Source organism: Thermobia domestica, chromosome 10, assembly GCF_964235325.1.
Source record: "Thermobia domestica chromosome 10, izTheDome1.hap1.1, whole genome shotgun sequence".
Classification (NCBI taxonomy): domain Eukaryota; kingdom Metazoa; phylum Arthropoda; class Insecta; order Zygentoma; family Lepismatidae; genus Thermobia; species Thermobia domestica.
Window position 1 is genome coordinate 154,775,336 of NC_137463.1, and position 18,108 is coordinate 154,793,443.

General features: G+C 37.4%; 1 protein-coding gene across 1 annotated transcript in view; it reads right to left on the reverse strand.

Annotated features, from left to right (window-relative positions):
* Positions 1-18,108, reverse strand: part of LOC145662783 (uncharacterized) — a 67,298-nt gene that overhangs the window by 25,017 nt on the left and 24,173 nt on the right. The window contains exon 2 of the mRNA XM_081728658.1: positions 8,810-8,983. Coding sequence (XP_081584784.1) covers positions 8,810-8,983 — 174 coding nt within the window. The remainder of the gene's footprint in view (positions 1-8,809; positions 8,984-18,108) is intronic.

Sequence of the window (18,108 nt, forward strand, 5' to 3'; positions counted from 1 at the left end):
CTGGACAAAAATCCCCCTGGATATGAACACCTCTGCAGATTCAGCCGTTTCTTTGACATGATCAATAAGAAAGGGTTGTAAACAAGCCATATATTCCAAAGAAGCATAAGCGATTTGAAATCAAAATATTCCAAACTACTGATGAAACTGGACATACTTAAAAGATTTTATGGCCAAAACCTTGCAGCTTACTTACCAATCTCACAACTAGGGCTTGGGTAACTGAGTAGGTGTTAGTCTGATCACCTAACTTCCGAAGATTCTGGACAACTTTATCAGTTCACTTGTAATGTATGATCAATTACAGGGATTGGGAATCCGGAAGTGCGGGATAATCAACTCTAAGCGGAAGGGAATGCCACCTAACTTTGGTCTCAGGTAACAGACTAAAGCGAGGCTAGGTTGTTTCCTTCCAGAGAGGTGAACCGACCGCAATGTGCTGGAAGGATAAAAAGGAAGTCTATATGCTGATAAATATCCATCTACCACAACCTTCTGTAAAATGTGATCAGTCTGGCAACTTCCTCAAGCCCAAAATAATTCTGGATTATAACAAATGCATGGGATATGTTAATAAGGTTGATCAAATGTCCGCCATCATGGAATGAAGAGAAGAATGATGAAATGGACAACTAAATTGTTCTTTCATTAGTTCAACGTCGCAGTAGTCAATTTCTAAGTCATGAATTATGCGGTGAAAATAAAGTCTTCCCATTGTGACTTTCAGACAGCTACTGGACCAGCTGGAGGAGTTTCGAAAAGCTCAGAATCTGGTCCATTACAGGTAAGCATGGGCAGCACGGGAAGAAGCTCGCTTTCTGTTCTTGCTGAATATGCTCCTGTAAAATTGGAAGTCTTGGGGAGGAAGAAGGGGGAGAGAGATATAAAAATGATTGAAAGTAACTGATATTAGTGTCGAGTACATTGTTTTCGGGGTCGCTGAGATGAACAGTGATACTTCAGATGCCGTTTAAATCCATGTCACCAAAAACAAAAAAAGCCTACTTCACGGGTACCAAACACATGAGCTGAGCATTTAAAACTTTTATTTAAACCCAGCGAGGCGGGTAACCAATGCCACTTACATATACTGTATTTTCTATTTATATTTTATTTCATGTTATACATTTATTATTCACATTTTTTGTTTTACACATTTGAAGAGAAGCTGATGACAATTCCGACCTGAAGGGACATACTCAGGATTTAAGTTCTGGCAATCATACCCCTCCCCCCCTTTCCCGCCCCCCGAAATCACCACTTTTCTGTAAATTTTAACTGATTTTAGAGATTATGTTAGGCAATTTAGTACAATATGTCCTCATATTGAATTTGAACCCCTTTAAAAAGCTTTCGATCCCTGAAATAAATCCCCGCCTATGCTCCTGCAAATCAGTGACGATTTTAGGGAGTGATCCCTGGAGTAACGGCAATTCCCCAGAAGTCATATCTCTGATTGTCACCGATGTGCTACCAGTATTTGAGGATTACCACTTTTCACTCTCAGTGTACTGAAACTCACCGCAAAGGCACTATTCCGAAATTTTCACTGGTTCTCCCCTCTGACCCTCATGTCACTTAGGCCGACATTGGACATATACCGCATCTGTAATATCACTATTTATATCAGTGATCCTGAAAACTATGCATTCGACACAAATATATGACGTTTCGATTCTTTTTGCCTGCCACCTTTCCACTCTGATCTCCATGCCAACCTTAACTTGGACTTAACCAGATCGGAACTATCACTATTCATCTTCGACCCCGAAAACTATGAATTCAACACTAATATCATTCGTATTCTATAAATTTTTCCAGTCCCCCCCCCCCAGTATATTTTTCAGATGGTAATTTACATGTATATTCAATTCGTTTGAAATTCCTCCAAGAGTTTATGTTGAATCGTACGGTCCACTGTACGTTTTTTTCTGAGTAAAAAATATCAAAGAAAAATATATAACAAAACAATAGAACTTCTTACCGCCCGACTGTCGTCGGTGTGCAAAACAAAAATGAAAAAATGAAATGAAATCTTTAAGTTTTACGTCCCACGGTTATGCCGGTTAGGCTAAAGGAGACGGTGATGATGAGAGATGAGTGAAATGGTGGAATGAAGAAAGTGGGAGGAAACGGGAAAACCCCGAGAAAACCCACGAGTACGGTGTTTGTCCACCACAAAGTCCATACGGCGAGAGCTGGGATTGAACCAGAGACCCCAAGCACCGAAGTTGAACGCTCTACCACTGAGCCACCGCGCCCCCGTGTGTGCAAAACTTCATCATAATATGATGCAGGGAAATCAGTTAAATTAAGGTTGTAAGATTTAATATCAAAGGTGAAACATCACAAATTAAAGAAAAGCATGTAATAATTAGGGCCCAGATTTTTATGTGCTAAAACCTGTAAAATATTTAGTTTTTATGTGCTATAAATGAAAAAATATTTGCTAAAATTAAAAAAAAAATATTTAACAAAAAATAACAAGGAAAAGTGTGAGAAACACCCAACGTAAGAAAAATAAATGTTGGTACTCACCAATAACTCCAATTCCTCAAATGTTGAAATTTCATTGGCATTGCAGTGAATAACTAACGTCTTTTCCAAATTGTCCATCCTAAAGCCATGCCCATTGTTGCGGAATAACGCCTTATACTGAGAAAAGGAACGTTCTACATCACACGATATTAATCTCGCGTATTTGAAAAGGAGCATATCACGAATATTCAGACCATCACCTTCACTTGTGTTTTGGTCTCCCAATACTTCAGATGTTTTAAACAGGATTTGATACCCAATGTTTTTCTTATACAAATCCTTTTTTTTTTCTTACGACTTCAGCTTTCGAAGCAGAAAAAACATTCAGCTTTCTTTTAATGCACTGTATTTCCTGTGCTTCTTTAACCGAAGTACTCAATAAATCTCCCGTAGTTTCTAGTTTCTTTATAGAGTGAGTCAAGAAACCGAAATTGGCAGATATGAAAGCCAAGTCACTGTCTTTTACTAAATTTTGAACAATTTCAATGGATAAAGCATTGTCTGGGTTTAGTTTAGTTACTATAAGTACAAATGCTTCAAAATTCTCTAAATAATGTAGTACTGCATTATGCCAGGTACCCCACCGCGTGATTCCGGGTGTTGGAGGAAGTGAAAGATCGGGATTTGTCTTTGTAAAGTTCAATTCTAGTTGGCAATTTTACGATTTTTTTTTCCCCATTTGACACTAACTTGTTCACTTTAGTACAAAGCGCTCCTTCAGAAGCTCTTTGTTTGGCACAAGTTACTCTAGCGTTGATAAGCAGGATTTATGACGACGCTTTTTCTGCAGGTGAAAAATTGCTTGTAAATATGGTGGATATATTTATGTAGCCTACTCTCTTCCCGATGTTTATTTCTTTCGAGAAAAAGTAAAAAAAATAATAAATAAATAATTCGTTGTGAAATTTAGAATAAAATAACGGAAAATCATTAAAAATATTTTTATTACAAAAATGTCCATAATATTTATTTTACATAACTTTTTTTCAGAAAATACGTATCTTTATGTGAAATCAAATTTGTAATTTACATTTGCAGACTCTTAATTGGGGTAATAAACCACATTTTGGGCTTGTACGTGTTTGGAAAAAAATATGTTTTTACATATAAATCCCGGCCTTAGTAATAACAAATCTCAAATTTGAAAATAATTTCGCCTTAAACTAGCAGCGACTACATTTGATTCAAAACTGAACTTCTGGAATGCACAGTATGAGTGTATCTTAAAAGAAAGAACGGTTGGGTTCGAACCTAGGATCATCCACGTAGGAGTCCCTTACACTAACCATTCATCTAATACATAATGACATAAACGTGCTATTTTTTTAAAGGTTCACATCCAAGTGACACTCTTATGCGCATTTCCATTTCTTTTTCTTTCTTTTTTTTTTTAACCTTTTCTTTTCAAAAGTAGCATGTTTACGACGATTTGTTTAATTTTCCACTCGCCCTTTTAGGATTTCAGCTTCTTTTTCTTTAAAGTAAATTTTAAACTTTCAATCAACAGGTACTGCTTCCTTACTGCTATCATACCTCGTTTTTTTCAGGATAGAGCATACTTTCCAACGGTACCACTCGCTTGTCAGTATATACACCAGAAACGGGAAAAACCGGTAGATTTTTCGGAAAAAATATTCGAAATTTTTGCGTTCCTCTGGCCCGGCGGTGGGTTGACGTAGGGATCTGATTTTCTTTTAACAAAGTATGTTGTTATGTACATAATAGGTGTGCAAAATTTCAATCTTCTATCTTGTAAACGTAAGTCAGGAGAAACTTGAAAGTCTGAAAGTGACCCGTTTTTTTTAAATATATATATATATTTCAAAAATTAACTGCGTCATTACTATTTGACCTAGAGTCATGGTTCAAACGCCATTTTCTTCAGTATAACGAGCTTTTTCCAACGATACCACACACATGTTCGTATCTTACACTTTAACTGGAAAAATCGGATTTTTTTGTGAAAAAAAAATCACCCCCTCCGAACACTTGCGCCTGTCGGGTCGGGCCCGGCCCCGGGTACATGCAGGGATCTCAAAAAAAGTACCCAAAGGTGCACACAATCCGTATGTAAAGTTTGATTCTGGTATCTTGAAAACCAAAGGTGTGAAAAATTTTTGAAATTTGTCTTTAAAAAAAGAGTGATGCCGCTCCGCCCACCATCCGGATCCAAAACGCCTCTGGAGTGTTCTTTGGTCCATCCTTGACTTGACCAATAAAAAAAATAATAAAATATATAAAAAAAAAACTGGCTTTAGTACATGTTATAGAATCTAAATAAGCGGTCAAAGACAACACTACGCTATGGTATCTAAAGATACCATAAATCCTGAAAGAACTGGAGCTTAGCAGAAGGTAATTTGTGTCTGAGAATTTGGCACTACTTTATCAGACAATTCTATCAAATATAACTCAATGAACACAATAGTAACAAACTTTTACTGCCTTGTCTTAAAAAGTTTCCTGAACAAGGGGAAGTTCATTATGCACCCTGTAATTAAGCTACAACAGGTCAGCGTCAATGTCAACGGCGTACCCGAGTCAACTTTTGGAATATTCCATTCTATTAGTTTATCAACGTAGCTAAAGAAAAAGTATATTAATGACTGCGTCGAGTTCTCCGTGGCTGAATGGATAGTCACAGTTCGTGGTTCGAAACCCGTCTCGGAAGCTGAAGATTTTTTAAATTATTAATTCCTCAGATCTTAAGATCTTTCTCTCCCTTCGCAACCTTCTGATGCTCTATAGAGTTCTCCTCCTTAATACGATAATTGCCTGATGTAATTCTCACAGTTCGGAAACTTTCCTTCTTCAGTTTCACAAAATTGGGCCCCGAGCTTCAGGAGGCCCCTGTATAATTGGAAATTTTACATTACGTTTCCTACCCTAATCAACTTTCAAAGATTTAGTACGTTATATACATACTAATAAAAGTATTTTCAGGAATACTCCGTTCAATTCTTCCTCATTTAATTTGCTTTCTTTGAATTTTGTTTTTGTTTTCAGGTTAAGATTAAATTAGTTTTGTTTTCGTGATTGAAAAAAAAAAAAAAACTTTATTGTTCGTGTTATGCTTATGTGGAGATAAGGTCGATGAAACAATAGTGGAATTTGCTGTGTTCGGCACTTAAATCAAATAAAAACAATAGATTTCTTAAAATCACTCAGTGGTACTAGATGGTCAAGCCACGCTGAATCATGTAAGGCTCTAGTTTTAAATTTTCAAACAACAATGAAGATCCTTGAGGAAATAAGCAAGAATGAAGAAGAGCACACCGACACTCGACGAGATGCTAATAATCTTCACAGAAAGATGATGAAAGATATGTCTTAGCTGTTTTGTAGCACAGAATATTAACAAGATTTAACGACAACAGTAACTATTTGCAACTATTTGCAAGAGCCTGGTTTGGATATTATAGCAGTAGTTAATTTGATGAAAAGTCTGCAAACTTTCGTATCCTCACTAAGAGACAAATTTGATAAAACTGAAGAAGTGTTACAGATATATACAGAAAATGTAACAAATGGCAACAATGCACCTGAAAGAAGCAGAACCAAAAGGTTTCCTGATGGTAATGATGGCATTTATTTAACTATTTAACGCGAAGGAAAAAGTTCCAAGTTGACACATTTACCGTTATTATCGACACGCTTCTTGTCGAGATCAAGAGAAGAATTCCCACTTATGAAGACGTCTGTTTTATTTTCCACTTTATTCCAAAATGAGGCATAGCAATACCTCATGAAAAGGATGTCCAACAATTCACTGCAGTTTACGAGTACGACGTGGAAAATGAAAATATAAAAGATAAAATCACTTATTTCTCTAACTATATGATGAAAGCGCACCTTGAAGCACAAGACTGCACAAGGTATACATAGACATATGTATAACAATGATTTGCAGTTTTTCCAAATATGTTAATTGCTCTTCGCCTATATTTAAACTCCCTATTTCTAGCTGTGAGGCTGAAAGAGCATTTTCAAAATTGTCACTCATCAAAAATCCACTAGGAACTGCATTAAAGGATGATAAATTGAATGCTGTTTTCATTCTATCATCACAACATGACACAACAAGGAAACTGGACTTTTCTGAAACAATTTCAAAGTTTGCTGCACCAAAAGCAAGAAAGAAGCAATCGGTGTATGAAAGTAGGCTTATTTTAACATACTTGTTCATAAACAATGCAAGTGTTCTTATGTAATTTAGTATATGTGATTTAACATGTAATTAATGGTTCCAAATATTTTTTTCTCGAGAAGGTGAAATGCCAGCAACTGTGTTAAGAGTTACTTTTAATGTGTATGTAATTAAAATGAACAAATCAAGGAAGACGAGTTCCTCTCAATAGAAACAATAATGTGACCTGGCTCCTGCTCATGGAAACTAGGATAAGGTAAGTTTATATTATTATTATTATTATTACAAATTGCGTCTTTCTCTTCTATTATTTGCATTTTTAAATGCGACCTAATATACAAACTAGAGTATACCTAGGTACTAGAGTTAAGTATTATACATGTTTGTGTGGCTGTTAAATTATCTTCGTGTTTTTCACATGAGTACTCACGAAGGGCCCCCTATCATACTTCAGCCCCCGGCCCTTACTGCTCTTAAATGGGCCCTGCCTGTCTGTCTCCATATTTGAATATCTCTCTCTCAATTTAGTCCACTATGAGTGCACATGGCTTGGGATCAAACCTTCGACTCGTGAAACCAATTGTAAGCGCTCTAGCAATGTACTATCGCAACTCTATAGGTTTGTTCCTAAAAGCAGCACCATTTATATTTTGTTCAGGGGTGAGAGGGATTCTCCGCCGATATAAAAGTTTCACTTTTTATATCAGTGTCTTACTATACATTTGATCAAACAATGTGCGTTTATCACACTCAAGAGAGGGGAAATTACACCCTCCTGCTATGCCCTCCTCCTGACGCCACTGAAACACTTACTTGCAATTGAAAAAAAAAAAAATTAATAATTTTTCTGTCAGTAGTTTTTAGCGCTCTGTGCCCACATTACACACTTTGGGAAGCACAAAACCTACTTCCGTAATTAACAATTTAAATAGATTTCACAAGGAGCATCTTCCTAGCTTGATCTAATATGTAGTCTTTGAAGAAGGGAAAGAATACAAATAAAGTCGTTTAAGAAGCTATGGAACATTTTGTGACAATTATTTTATTCAGGCTCTAAAATGGCATTTCAGAACAAACGAATGAAAGAGATGGTTTTAGAGCTATAATGCTTGTAAACACGGGTCTTTTTTTTTTTTTTTTTTTCGTCTGAATGAAAAGAGTATATTACGTCACAAAGACTGCTCTAGACAAGGAGGAGGAGGAGGAGGGCGAGTTGGACTGAATACCAGAATCAGTTAGTCGATCGAGGATAAGCACACTGCGCAACAGTTTGTTAGTAATTTGGACTTAAAAACTTTTTTGTAACATTTTGTCGCGAACCGTATCAGAAATCCAGGATGGTCAAATGAGTCCCTGGCAGACTCTTTTGTGCATTTCTCATTCCCTTGCATTCCGACCTGAACGAGATGCCTAAACGTGATAAATAAATTTTAAAAAATCGGTTAACGATAATAGGATAAATTCAACCTCAATTGGAAGTTGGAACCATTGAAGAAATCGTTTACATTTTACTAGTTCTCAGTTGTTTGTTTATCAGTTTACGACTCGTATTATGAAAGAAGAAATGCGATGGTAGATTTAATTTTTTTTTTAATTGTTGAAATTTTTAATATAATCAACAAAAAAATTTTAAAAATACAGACTTTCTCTCATCCTGGGTAAAATTTATATAACTATGAAGTGATTACTACACTATCATTATATTCGCTTCCCAATTCATTGGTTTCAATAACATACTCTCTCAGGAGGTACATAACACAGCATCCATATTTCTTATTAATGGAGTCTATAGGATGGCCCAAAAGTAGGTATACTGTACTATACTGATCAGCTCCTTGCATTTTATATCATTTCTTATAGTTGTCCATCAGGTAGAATTAGTTTCTTTATTATTTGTTTTAATATGTTTTTAAGCTCAGAAGAGCCGAAGCAAATAAACCTATGACCTAGAATGTTATACTTGATCAATGCAGGGGTGTATACGTACTTTTGGGCCATCCTATATATTCAACATCTAAATCGAAATCTGAAATTTCCTGATAAAGAAATAAAGTAACAGTAATACAGAACATGATGAAATCATGTTTAAATTTGAGCTAAAAATCTCTTTTATCTCGAACTCACCTGGACTTCAGTTGCATCACCTTCCACGTCTTTGCCAGGTGGAAATCTTGCTTGAAGTATACTTTCGAACTTGAATTCAGCTGCTAAACACAATTCTAGTAATTCGTTGCATACTTCCAGTTTGGATACACATGGAAGACATACTTGTTTCGGTTTCTCATCTTCCTTCCTCACCTTAAAGAAAAACGTAGTAGAAAACTCTAAATAACGAGTGTACAATATTCGTGAGCACCTCATGAACTATCTATGTTTTAACAAAAACTGAAATAAACCATGTAGGCCTACTTCCGAAAGTACATGAACGTATCGAATCATTATGCAAGACTATTATATTGCTACATCCTTCATATATGAACCTGATCAGATTGACAGCTTTTGTATAATCATATGTATAGGAAATACGGAACACCATGTAAAGGATAACTACCAAAGATAACGACAAACTAAAAATTATAGTAAGTTTTCGTGTCTGTACTTTATTCACTAGAACACTGAATAAAATAATAAACATTTCTTCCCAACCTCTTAAGTGTCAATGACGATTTAACTCGTCATAAGAATTTCGCTTGTATTTTGCAGTCTGACGACTACGTTCATCACAATTAAGATTCGTATTTGGCGTGACGAATTTATACGCATCGTATTAGGCATAACGTGGAACGTGAGACGCAAAGATTTCATTTCATTTCATAATATGTATTTTTAACAAATTTATTTTCCATTCAGATGCAATTTTCTCATTCGGAAACTTCCCAGTTAACAGGCTAAACAGTAAATTTATCAGTTAAATATTAATATGTATATTTACTTATTTTGAACTTGTCTCCCGTATAGAAACATACGACGATGTAATGAATGGTGAAAAGACAACACAAAGCACTTATACGGAATTCAAAGCCGTGATTGACATGTCTTGTGACTGCCAGCCTAATTTCTTAGGCCCCTCGACCACGGCAACCGGCAAATAAAATCAAGGACATTGACGAAATTAATTTATGGACACCATAATCTGCTCAAAGCACAGGCAAGTCGAGTCGCGAAACAGGTACCACTGTGTCAGATCGAGTGCCGGTGTACGGCTTATGTGACAACCTTTGAATTACAATACTCCATTGTCAAATTTGTATTATTGATTGTCTGGTCTTGATCAACTTGCAAAAGAAGTGTACTTAACGTTAAAAGAGCTTACTTCAATTGCCACTAGGAAACCGGGGCTCGAAAGGTACATGTATGAAGATAAAATGTATGACTTCTCTGCCAACGTGACTGTTACCCTCAATGTTGAATGGTTAAATACACAGTTGTGCTGAGTGTACAAGATCTTCAAGCTAGCTCGATCCTTTCGAGTAGGTACATGAAACAAAAGTCGGTAAGAAATTCAGTACACTCACTCTTCATTAAAATAAATTTAAAATACAATACTCGCCTAATACTATGTGATCAAAAGTATCCGGACACCTGGCTGAAAATGACTTACAAGTTCGTGGTGCCCTCCATCGGTACTGCTGGAATTCAATATGGTGTTGGCCCACCCTTAGCCTTGATGGCAGCTTCCACTCTCGCAGGCATACTTTCAATCAGGTGTTGGAAGATTTCTTGAGGAATGGCAGCCCATTCTTCACGGAGTGCTGAACTGAGGAGAGGTATCGATGTAGGCCGGTGTATCGGCGTTCCAAAACATCCCAAAGGTGTTCTACAGGATTCAAGTCAGGACTCTGTGCAGGCCAGTCCATTACAGGGATGGACGTGTAGCCACTCCGCCACAGGCCGTACAGTATGAACAGGTGCTCGATCGTGTTGAAAGATGCAATCGCCATCCCCGAATTGCTCTTCAACAGTGGGAAACAAGAAGGTGCTTAAAACATCAGTGTAGGCCTGCCCTGCCAGGGTGCCAGGCAAAACAACAAGGGGTGCAAGCCCCCTCCAAGAAAAACACGACCACACCATAACACCACCACCTCCGAATTTTACTGTTGGCACTACACACACTGACAGATGACGTTCACCGGGCATTCGCCATACCCACACCCTGCCATCGGATCGCCACATTGTGTACCGTGATTCGTCACTCCACATAACGTTTTACCATGGTTCAATCGTCCAATGTTTACACCAAGCGAGGCGTCGTTTGGCATTTACCTGCGTAATGTGTGGCTTATGAGCAGCCGCTCGACCATGAAATCCAAGTTTTCTCACCTCACGCGTAACTGTCATAGTACTTGGAGTGGATCCTGACGCAGTTTGGAATTCCTGTGTGATGGTCTGGATAGATGTCTGCCTATTACACTGTACGACCCTCTTCAACTGTCGGCGGTCTGTGTCAGTCAACCGACGAGGTCAGCCTGTACGATTTTGTGCTGTACGTGTCCCTTTACGTTTCCACTTCACTATCACATCAGACACAGTGGACCTAGGGATGTTTAAGAGTGTGGGAATCTCGCATACAGACTTCTGACACAAGTGACACCCAATCACCTGACCACGTTTGAAGTCCGTGAGATCCGCGGAGCGCCCCATTCTGCTTTCTCACGATGTCTAATGAGTACCTGGCCGTAGGTGGCAGCACAATGCACCTAATATGAAAAACGTATGTTTTGGAGGTGTCCGGATACTTTTGATCACATAGTGTAGCTCGATCCTTTTGAGTAGGTACATGAAACAAAAGCCGGTAAGAAATTCAGTACACTCACTCTTCATTAAAATAAATTTAAAATACAAAACTCGCCTAGTAATGCTCGGAACTCCAGGTAGTTCTTCTGGACACTTGTGATGTAACTGGAACGGAACGCAAGGATGAACTGACTACACATTTCCTCGTTTCATAGAGAGAAAGTCTGTAAAAGTTGTCGGCAGCGGAACTTTCATGTACCTGTATGAAACTTGCCCGAAAGATGTACCAGGTTTTTAGTAATTATACGAAACAGAGCATTTTCTTGAAAGAATTTAACACATGTACTGTTTGAAATGTGCACTGACTGACTCTAATGAAAATGAAAGAATCGTTGGAATAAGAATGTGGGAGGAAATAGTAGTACCCTGAGAAAACCCAAGGAACCGATACTGTCTACCATAAACCTACTTGGCCGCGGATCGAACCAAGGGACTCTACCTACTAGAGGTAGGCTCTCTACCAATGAGCCACCTTGCTCCCAGAAGATAAGAAAAAGAAATTTTCGTTGTTAAATTATACGAGTTTTACCTAAAATAGAGAAACCTGCAGTAAATTTACATTTTATCCGGGAAGCCTTGTAGGAAATACTGACTGTCATAATATTAAATACAGAGTGGTTTACTAAATTAGTTCGGTTCATTTTTCTTTAAACTTACTTGAGGTGATAAGATGAATCAGGAAATACTGATCCACAAAATCCCATAACAGAAATTCAATGTTGGTATTTGTACCGTAAACCGACGCTTCGGAAACAAAATCCCAAATACCACAGGGGTTAGTCGTATATCGTTCGAAAAGATTATTTATAATGAGAAACACAACGAAAAAATCTTGTAGCCAATCGCCACAATGGTGATAACTAAAGTGCACTACCTTTGGCAGTAACTCTGACCAATAGCTCTATCTTCAAGCTTAGAGAAGGTATCGCATCCCCCAAAGTGAAAAGAAATATGTGGCGTGGAGAATTTTTAGATATTGACTACTTTACCATTTAACTCTTTAACAAAAGAATTTCTGTACGTGTTTTGCAAATAATTTATTGAGACGATACTACTGGCGTAGGTGATGTAGACAAGCAATTGAATACCACTCACAAAGTTTGAACTGTCCTCTATTAACTACATGGTTTCTGGTTCTGCTTGTCGAATGGCCAGGAATGTTACGGTGATGATCTGTTTCATATCGTGAATCTTACGGACCTTTCCCGATACCTATTTTTAGGAAGAGATACGTTCTTGGTATTAGGTTGAACTTCTTTCTCACATCAGAATTGAGCTTTTTACTTTAATACTTTGCGGCTCAACCAGAAATATAATATTATATATATACAGGCCCATATTTATATATTATGAGACCCTGCGCTCTAAATAATTTGCCCCCTTCCCTCCGCACAAACTTATGTCTCAAACAAGGAAACAAGCCGTGATTTATTTAGTAAACACACCAGCTCCTGTTGAGTAGCATTTTCGGTATTACAAGTTACAACGTAATTTTAAAAAGACCTAATTCTCTCAATGATGATTATGATGTGGTGTTCTGCCCGAAGGTAGGTGTTTGACCCGAAAGTCCTTGGGCAAGATGAACTCATGGTAGTTTGGAAGTGGAAGGGGAGCGACACTCGAGTCTACACACATAGAGAGAGAGTAGCCTACTAGAGATCTTTTGGAGGCGTGATTTTGAAGCTGGGATTGGCTGACATCCATTGGTGGATGTCACTGTGAGACACCAATAATTATTGATGATTACTGATAAGAAAAATAAATTGTTTACGTTATTCACTGTCAGTAATGGTTTAATAGCATCTATATTAATAATACAACAAATTGTCTGTCTATAGCGCTTTAAAACTCGAGAACCATAATAGATAGAAACACGAAATTTTAATGTTTTAAAGCTCTCAAAGAAATGACCCAAATGATATGTTCTAGGTCCCTAGGTCACACATGAGCTGAGATATGGGGGGGCAAAGTTCCCGAAAGAATAACATGGGGGCATTTTAAAAATCGAAAACTACAAATATTAAGAGTTGAATTCATATTTATTGGAGTCGCTGGGATGAATAGTGGCAGTTTTGATCCGATTCAACTTTAAGGTCACACTCCACTCCCCAGGGAGGGAGCGAGATTTTAAAAGTGGCCGAAAACGACAGATATTAGTTTTGAATCCATAGTTTTCGAGGTCTTTGAGTTTAATGGTATCAGTTTTCATGATGTTCAAGTTTATTCTCACCTCTTGGGATGGGGATGGGAGAGGATGACTTATTAAAAATAATCAGATAAGCTAGCTAATTATAATGTAATTAGAGCAAATTAAACACATTAATATATTTCTTGCGGGTTGTTAGTTTTAAATATTACTTTATTGTGAATCTTTAACAAATTCCAAAATTTTGCCGCCCCGTGCTCAAGCACAGAATAGCACTTACCTAAATACGGGTGTGTATACAATACATGGGTTATTCTCCAAGTAGAGAACACTATGTACCTCGAGAATAATAACACACTCCAACGCAAAATAGAGCTCTCATCTTTTTTCCGTCGTAAGTCACAATGGTAAACTGTATATTTCAACCCTTAGTAAAATTACTGAGCTCTGTCGTAGCTAAGCGGTTAGCGTACGCGCCTTTGGCGTGAGAGACCCGGGTTTGATTCCCAGTCGGAGCTCACGTGGCTCATATCCCATGTCTCATATAGTTTCGCTGCTGAAAGGGACGCTAAACTGCAAACCAAAATCAAATTATAGTTATTTAATAATTTGGAGGTAATACAAAAGTTACTCAAACATCAATTCCATGGAGTTTAACCAACTACATTTTTATTCAAAACATGAAAGGTCTCCTGATATATATCGTGTGACCGTATCTAACTTAATTGAAGCGAAAATATGAATAAAGTGAATGGCAATACTTTTCTCAAAGGAAATAGTTAACTGATTTTGTTGCCAATCTCGCGTTACCATAGCGAAAGTTATTTTCTCAAATATTTCAACAGATTTCAGACGCAGTATCACTTCGTGCATATGACAGAAGGTTCACGTCATGTTGAGTTCAAACAACCAGTCTTGTGGAAGATTGCTGAAGCACATTCTATAGAAATGAAAAAAAAAATGTACGTTAGGTTTTTGACTATAAACTCCGTGGGTGCATGAAAATTTGTAGTTATTGTTCATATCTTTTTTTTCCTAATGACATGAAAGGTATGTTACATATCATGTACGCATGAAGTGAGTTTTAATATTTTCAGAATTGTTGATTCTCTCAATTAGTAAACACAAAATCGTCAACTTCGTGTAGTTATGCTGTTCCTTTACAGTTATGGGGTTGATGCCTACACTTGGATTTTACAGAATGTTAAGAACCTACAATATAACGGCTAACATGGCTCTCATTTGGTGCGTATGGCCCTGGGTTCGTGTCCCCAGTGGCAATACTACCAGTATCCTTCAAGCATTTTAACAGTGAGCGAGCTAACTTAATTTTAAGACGTAAGAAAACTGCGCCAAAAAAACGGAAATATACGACAATAGGAGAACCGTCTCATGCAGTCACTGTGAACTGAACTTATATAATTATTTGCTGTATGGAATCAAAACATAATTAATCAACTTTGTTTGTTGTCCTACTCCTGACACCTGCACTCCAGTTAAAGCGGCTCTTCAGCTAAAAATAATTTTGTACACAATAATCCTCAAGAACGGCAATTTCTTTATTCACGATATTTCACATTATGATAAAATCATATCTTGTAATTCACAGTAGTTACTTTTTGCTTTCAATAATTCAAACATTGCATTTAAATATTTAGGGGACACTAAGTAACATTCGACAGAATATACTATACTACTTCTTCCCAGCTAAAATGAAAAGAATTGCCAAAAAGACAAAGCACTGAAGAAGCAAAATGACGTTGAGAGGTTGAGACGAGAAAGAATTCGGAATAATCTCGAGTTATACGAGAGATGAAGGAGAAAGAAAAGAGCGATAGCATAAAAGGATGAAAGAAAGGTAATGATGCTAGAGGAGCAGAGCAGCAAAAGTGGAGAAAGGTGTGACAAGACAATCCTTAACTAAGTACAGAAGAAGCGTGAAAAACAGTGAGAAATTACTCAAATACAATACGTCCTCCAACAAGCCCTGAGGATGATGTTATTTCTGAGAATAATAATATGCAACCAGGTATAAGATCACTAGATGGAAGGGAGAGAGTAGAAAGGCAGAATGTTTCGAGAAATACAACAAAGGCAGATACAGAAATTAATAACCTGAACAAGAAATAGCAAAATATAAAGTACAATATAAACGATATAAGATGAAATACTACAGACTATTGAAAGGAAAGAGATATATATTAACTCCAAATTCCAAAGTCAGACATTAGAATTTGAAGTCAATATATTTCTTTCCTTTCAGTAGAAGTCAGATGTTTGCTTGTAAAACAAAATGATTCGCCAAATATAAGACGAAGATTACTTTTAAACGAAGCTTTACTTGCACAAATAGGCTGTAACATTGAGCGAAGCAAGCATCTGCGGAAAACACGAAATCACATTAGGTCATTACATATTAGGAATTGTTAAAAAAAATACCGGAGCATGAAGTATTTAAGTACTTAAAGACAGAAAAGATATTAGACATAAATCAATGCTGAAGCGTGAAGATATACAACGCAACATCAAAACGTTTCTGGAAAAAGATGAATGTAGTACGTTTTGTCAAAAAAGACAACAAAACATGGTCAGAAATTGCAAAAATGCTTTTTGAATGATATCTTACAAAATCTGCACAGCGACTTTGTGCCCGGAGTCCATATTTTGTAACTTATCCTACATTCTGCAAGGATTGAATTTTTGCTCGAAAACAAAGAAACCTGCTAAAGAAAATGTAAATTTGATATTGTTTAGACGGAAATATTTGCGCCACTTCATTCATTCAAAACATGTATGTCAATTGAAATATAACCACTGGTTGTGAACTAAATTTTATCATGATGAAAAGTATGAATATTCTGTGTTGCTAGATTAACATATCAATACATTGAACTCCGCTTAATTAATGTTATCATACGAAATAACTTCGTGGAAACCTAACACAATATGAGCTTTAAGAAGTGCTAAAACATGGCTAAAGTGTACTCTAAATCATTATTGGTGTTTCTGGTTATCAGTAGCATATAATCTTGTAGAAAAAGTGAAAATGTTACTCAAAGAAATAAACTGAAATTTTACACAGTCTGGTCAAAAGTTCTGTCTCAAGGTTAGCAGATCATAAAAATGAAGTATGGAGAGAAACAAATGTGTAATGCAATATATATAATAAATTATAGCAGTTATAGTTTCTCTATAGCAGATCTCACGCGGTCCACAATAACGTGCGGTTGAGCACACATCATCTCCAAATAGGAACAGATCTTGTTGTCAAAAGGACTTAAGCCTGGGGTGGACGAGGGATCATTGTTCGATGATGAACGGAATTTTGTTGCGATGAAACTATTCCTGGTCGTCTTCGTCTCGTGAGCTGGTGCTGAGTCCTGTTGAACGCCCATTGCTTATTTTTGAACATAGTGGTGCAAAAGGGTTTTACCACCTTGTCGAGAATGTCCTGGTATACGTTGCCCCCGTGTTCACATCTTTTTCGCAAACACGGACGTCAGTGGGAACCAGCTATGACACACACATCCAAACCATTATTGGTGCAGGATGATGGCCTCGCTGGACTAGAGGAACTTGTTCATAAGCTGCAGCACTGGTTGTAGCATACACCACATCGTTCTGTCTGTTGAAGTGTTCTTCAATTGTGAAAATTTTCTCATCTATGAACAAAATTATCGATGCTTATTATCCACGTATTGCTGCAGGGGCAACTTTGATCTATCACGTCGCATTCTCCTGAAGCGCCGATTTAACTGCTGGACCCACCTTCTGCGATAGCCATGGAGTCCTAGATCTTGATTACCCTTTTCACTGATGATCGCGACCCGCATACAGACCAGCAAGAGTACTACCACTGTATGACGTTATTTCCAGTATTCTGGATGTTCTACAATTGCCTCAAGTGATATGCTTACGTAATCTATCAGCGACTTCGACAACTAGTTGGGACAAGTTTCCAACGTTTCTTCTGTGGTCGATCCTCAACGATTCGCTTTGCTTTGAAGGCGGATGATGTAACGGGGCACGATCAAGGGACCCGGCTACCTTTCTTCTTTTTGAGGAACATACATTGTCCGCTACGATTACTTACCTGCTTCACGACACAGCATCAAGACGGTATTGTTTATTGTAAGTAAGTACTTTGACTTCCGTGAGTTCGCCCCCCTGGATTTTGGAATTCGTCATCTAGCAACGCTACTACCTTGGTTTCAAAGTCTGGCTGTTTTGTTAGGTCAGCTGTAAGAAGACTATGGAATTTGGAGTAATTGACCACTCCCGTGTGACGTAGTCCCATATGATTGTTCCTTCCGTTTTTACGCTCATGACGTCAAAGGGACAGTCGTATCAAAAGCAACTGAGAAAGCATATCTTGGTCATTACGCACATGCTATGTGAACGCAGTGTGCAAACTGGTAATGCAAGTGTTGCAACAAACAATCCAGTTGTTTTATGCTGTATGAAATGTTTTTCCACAATCCTA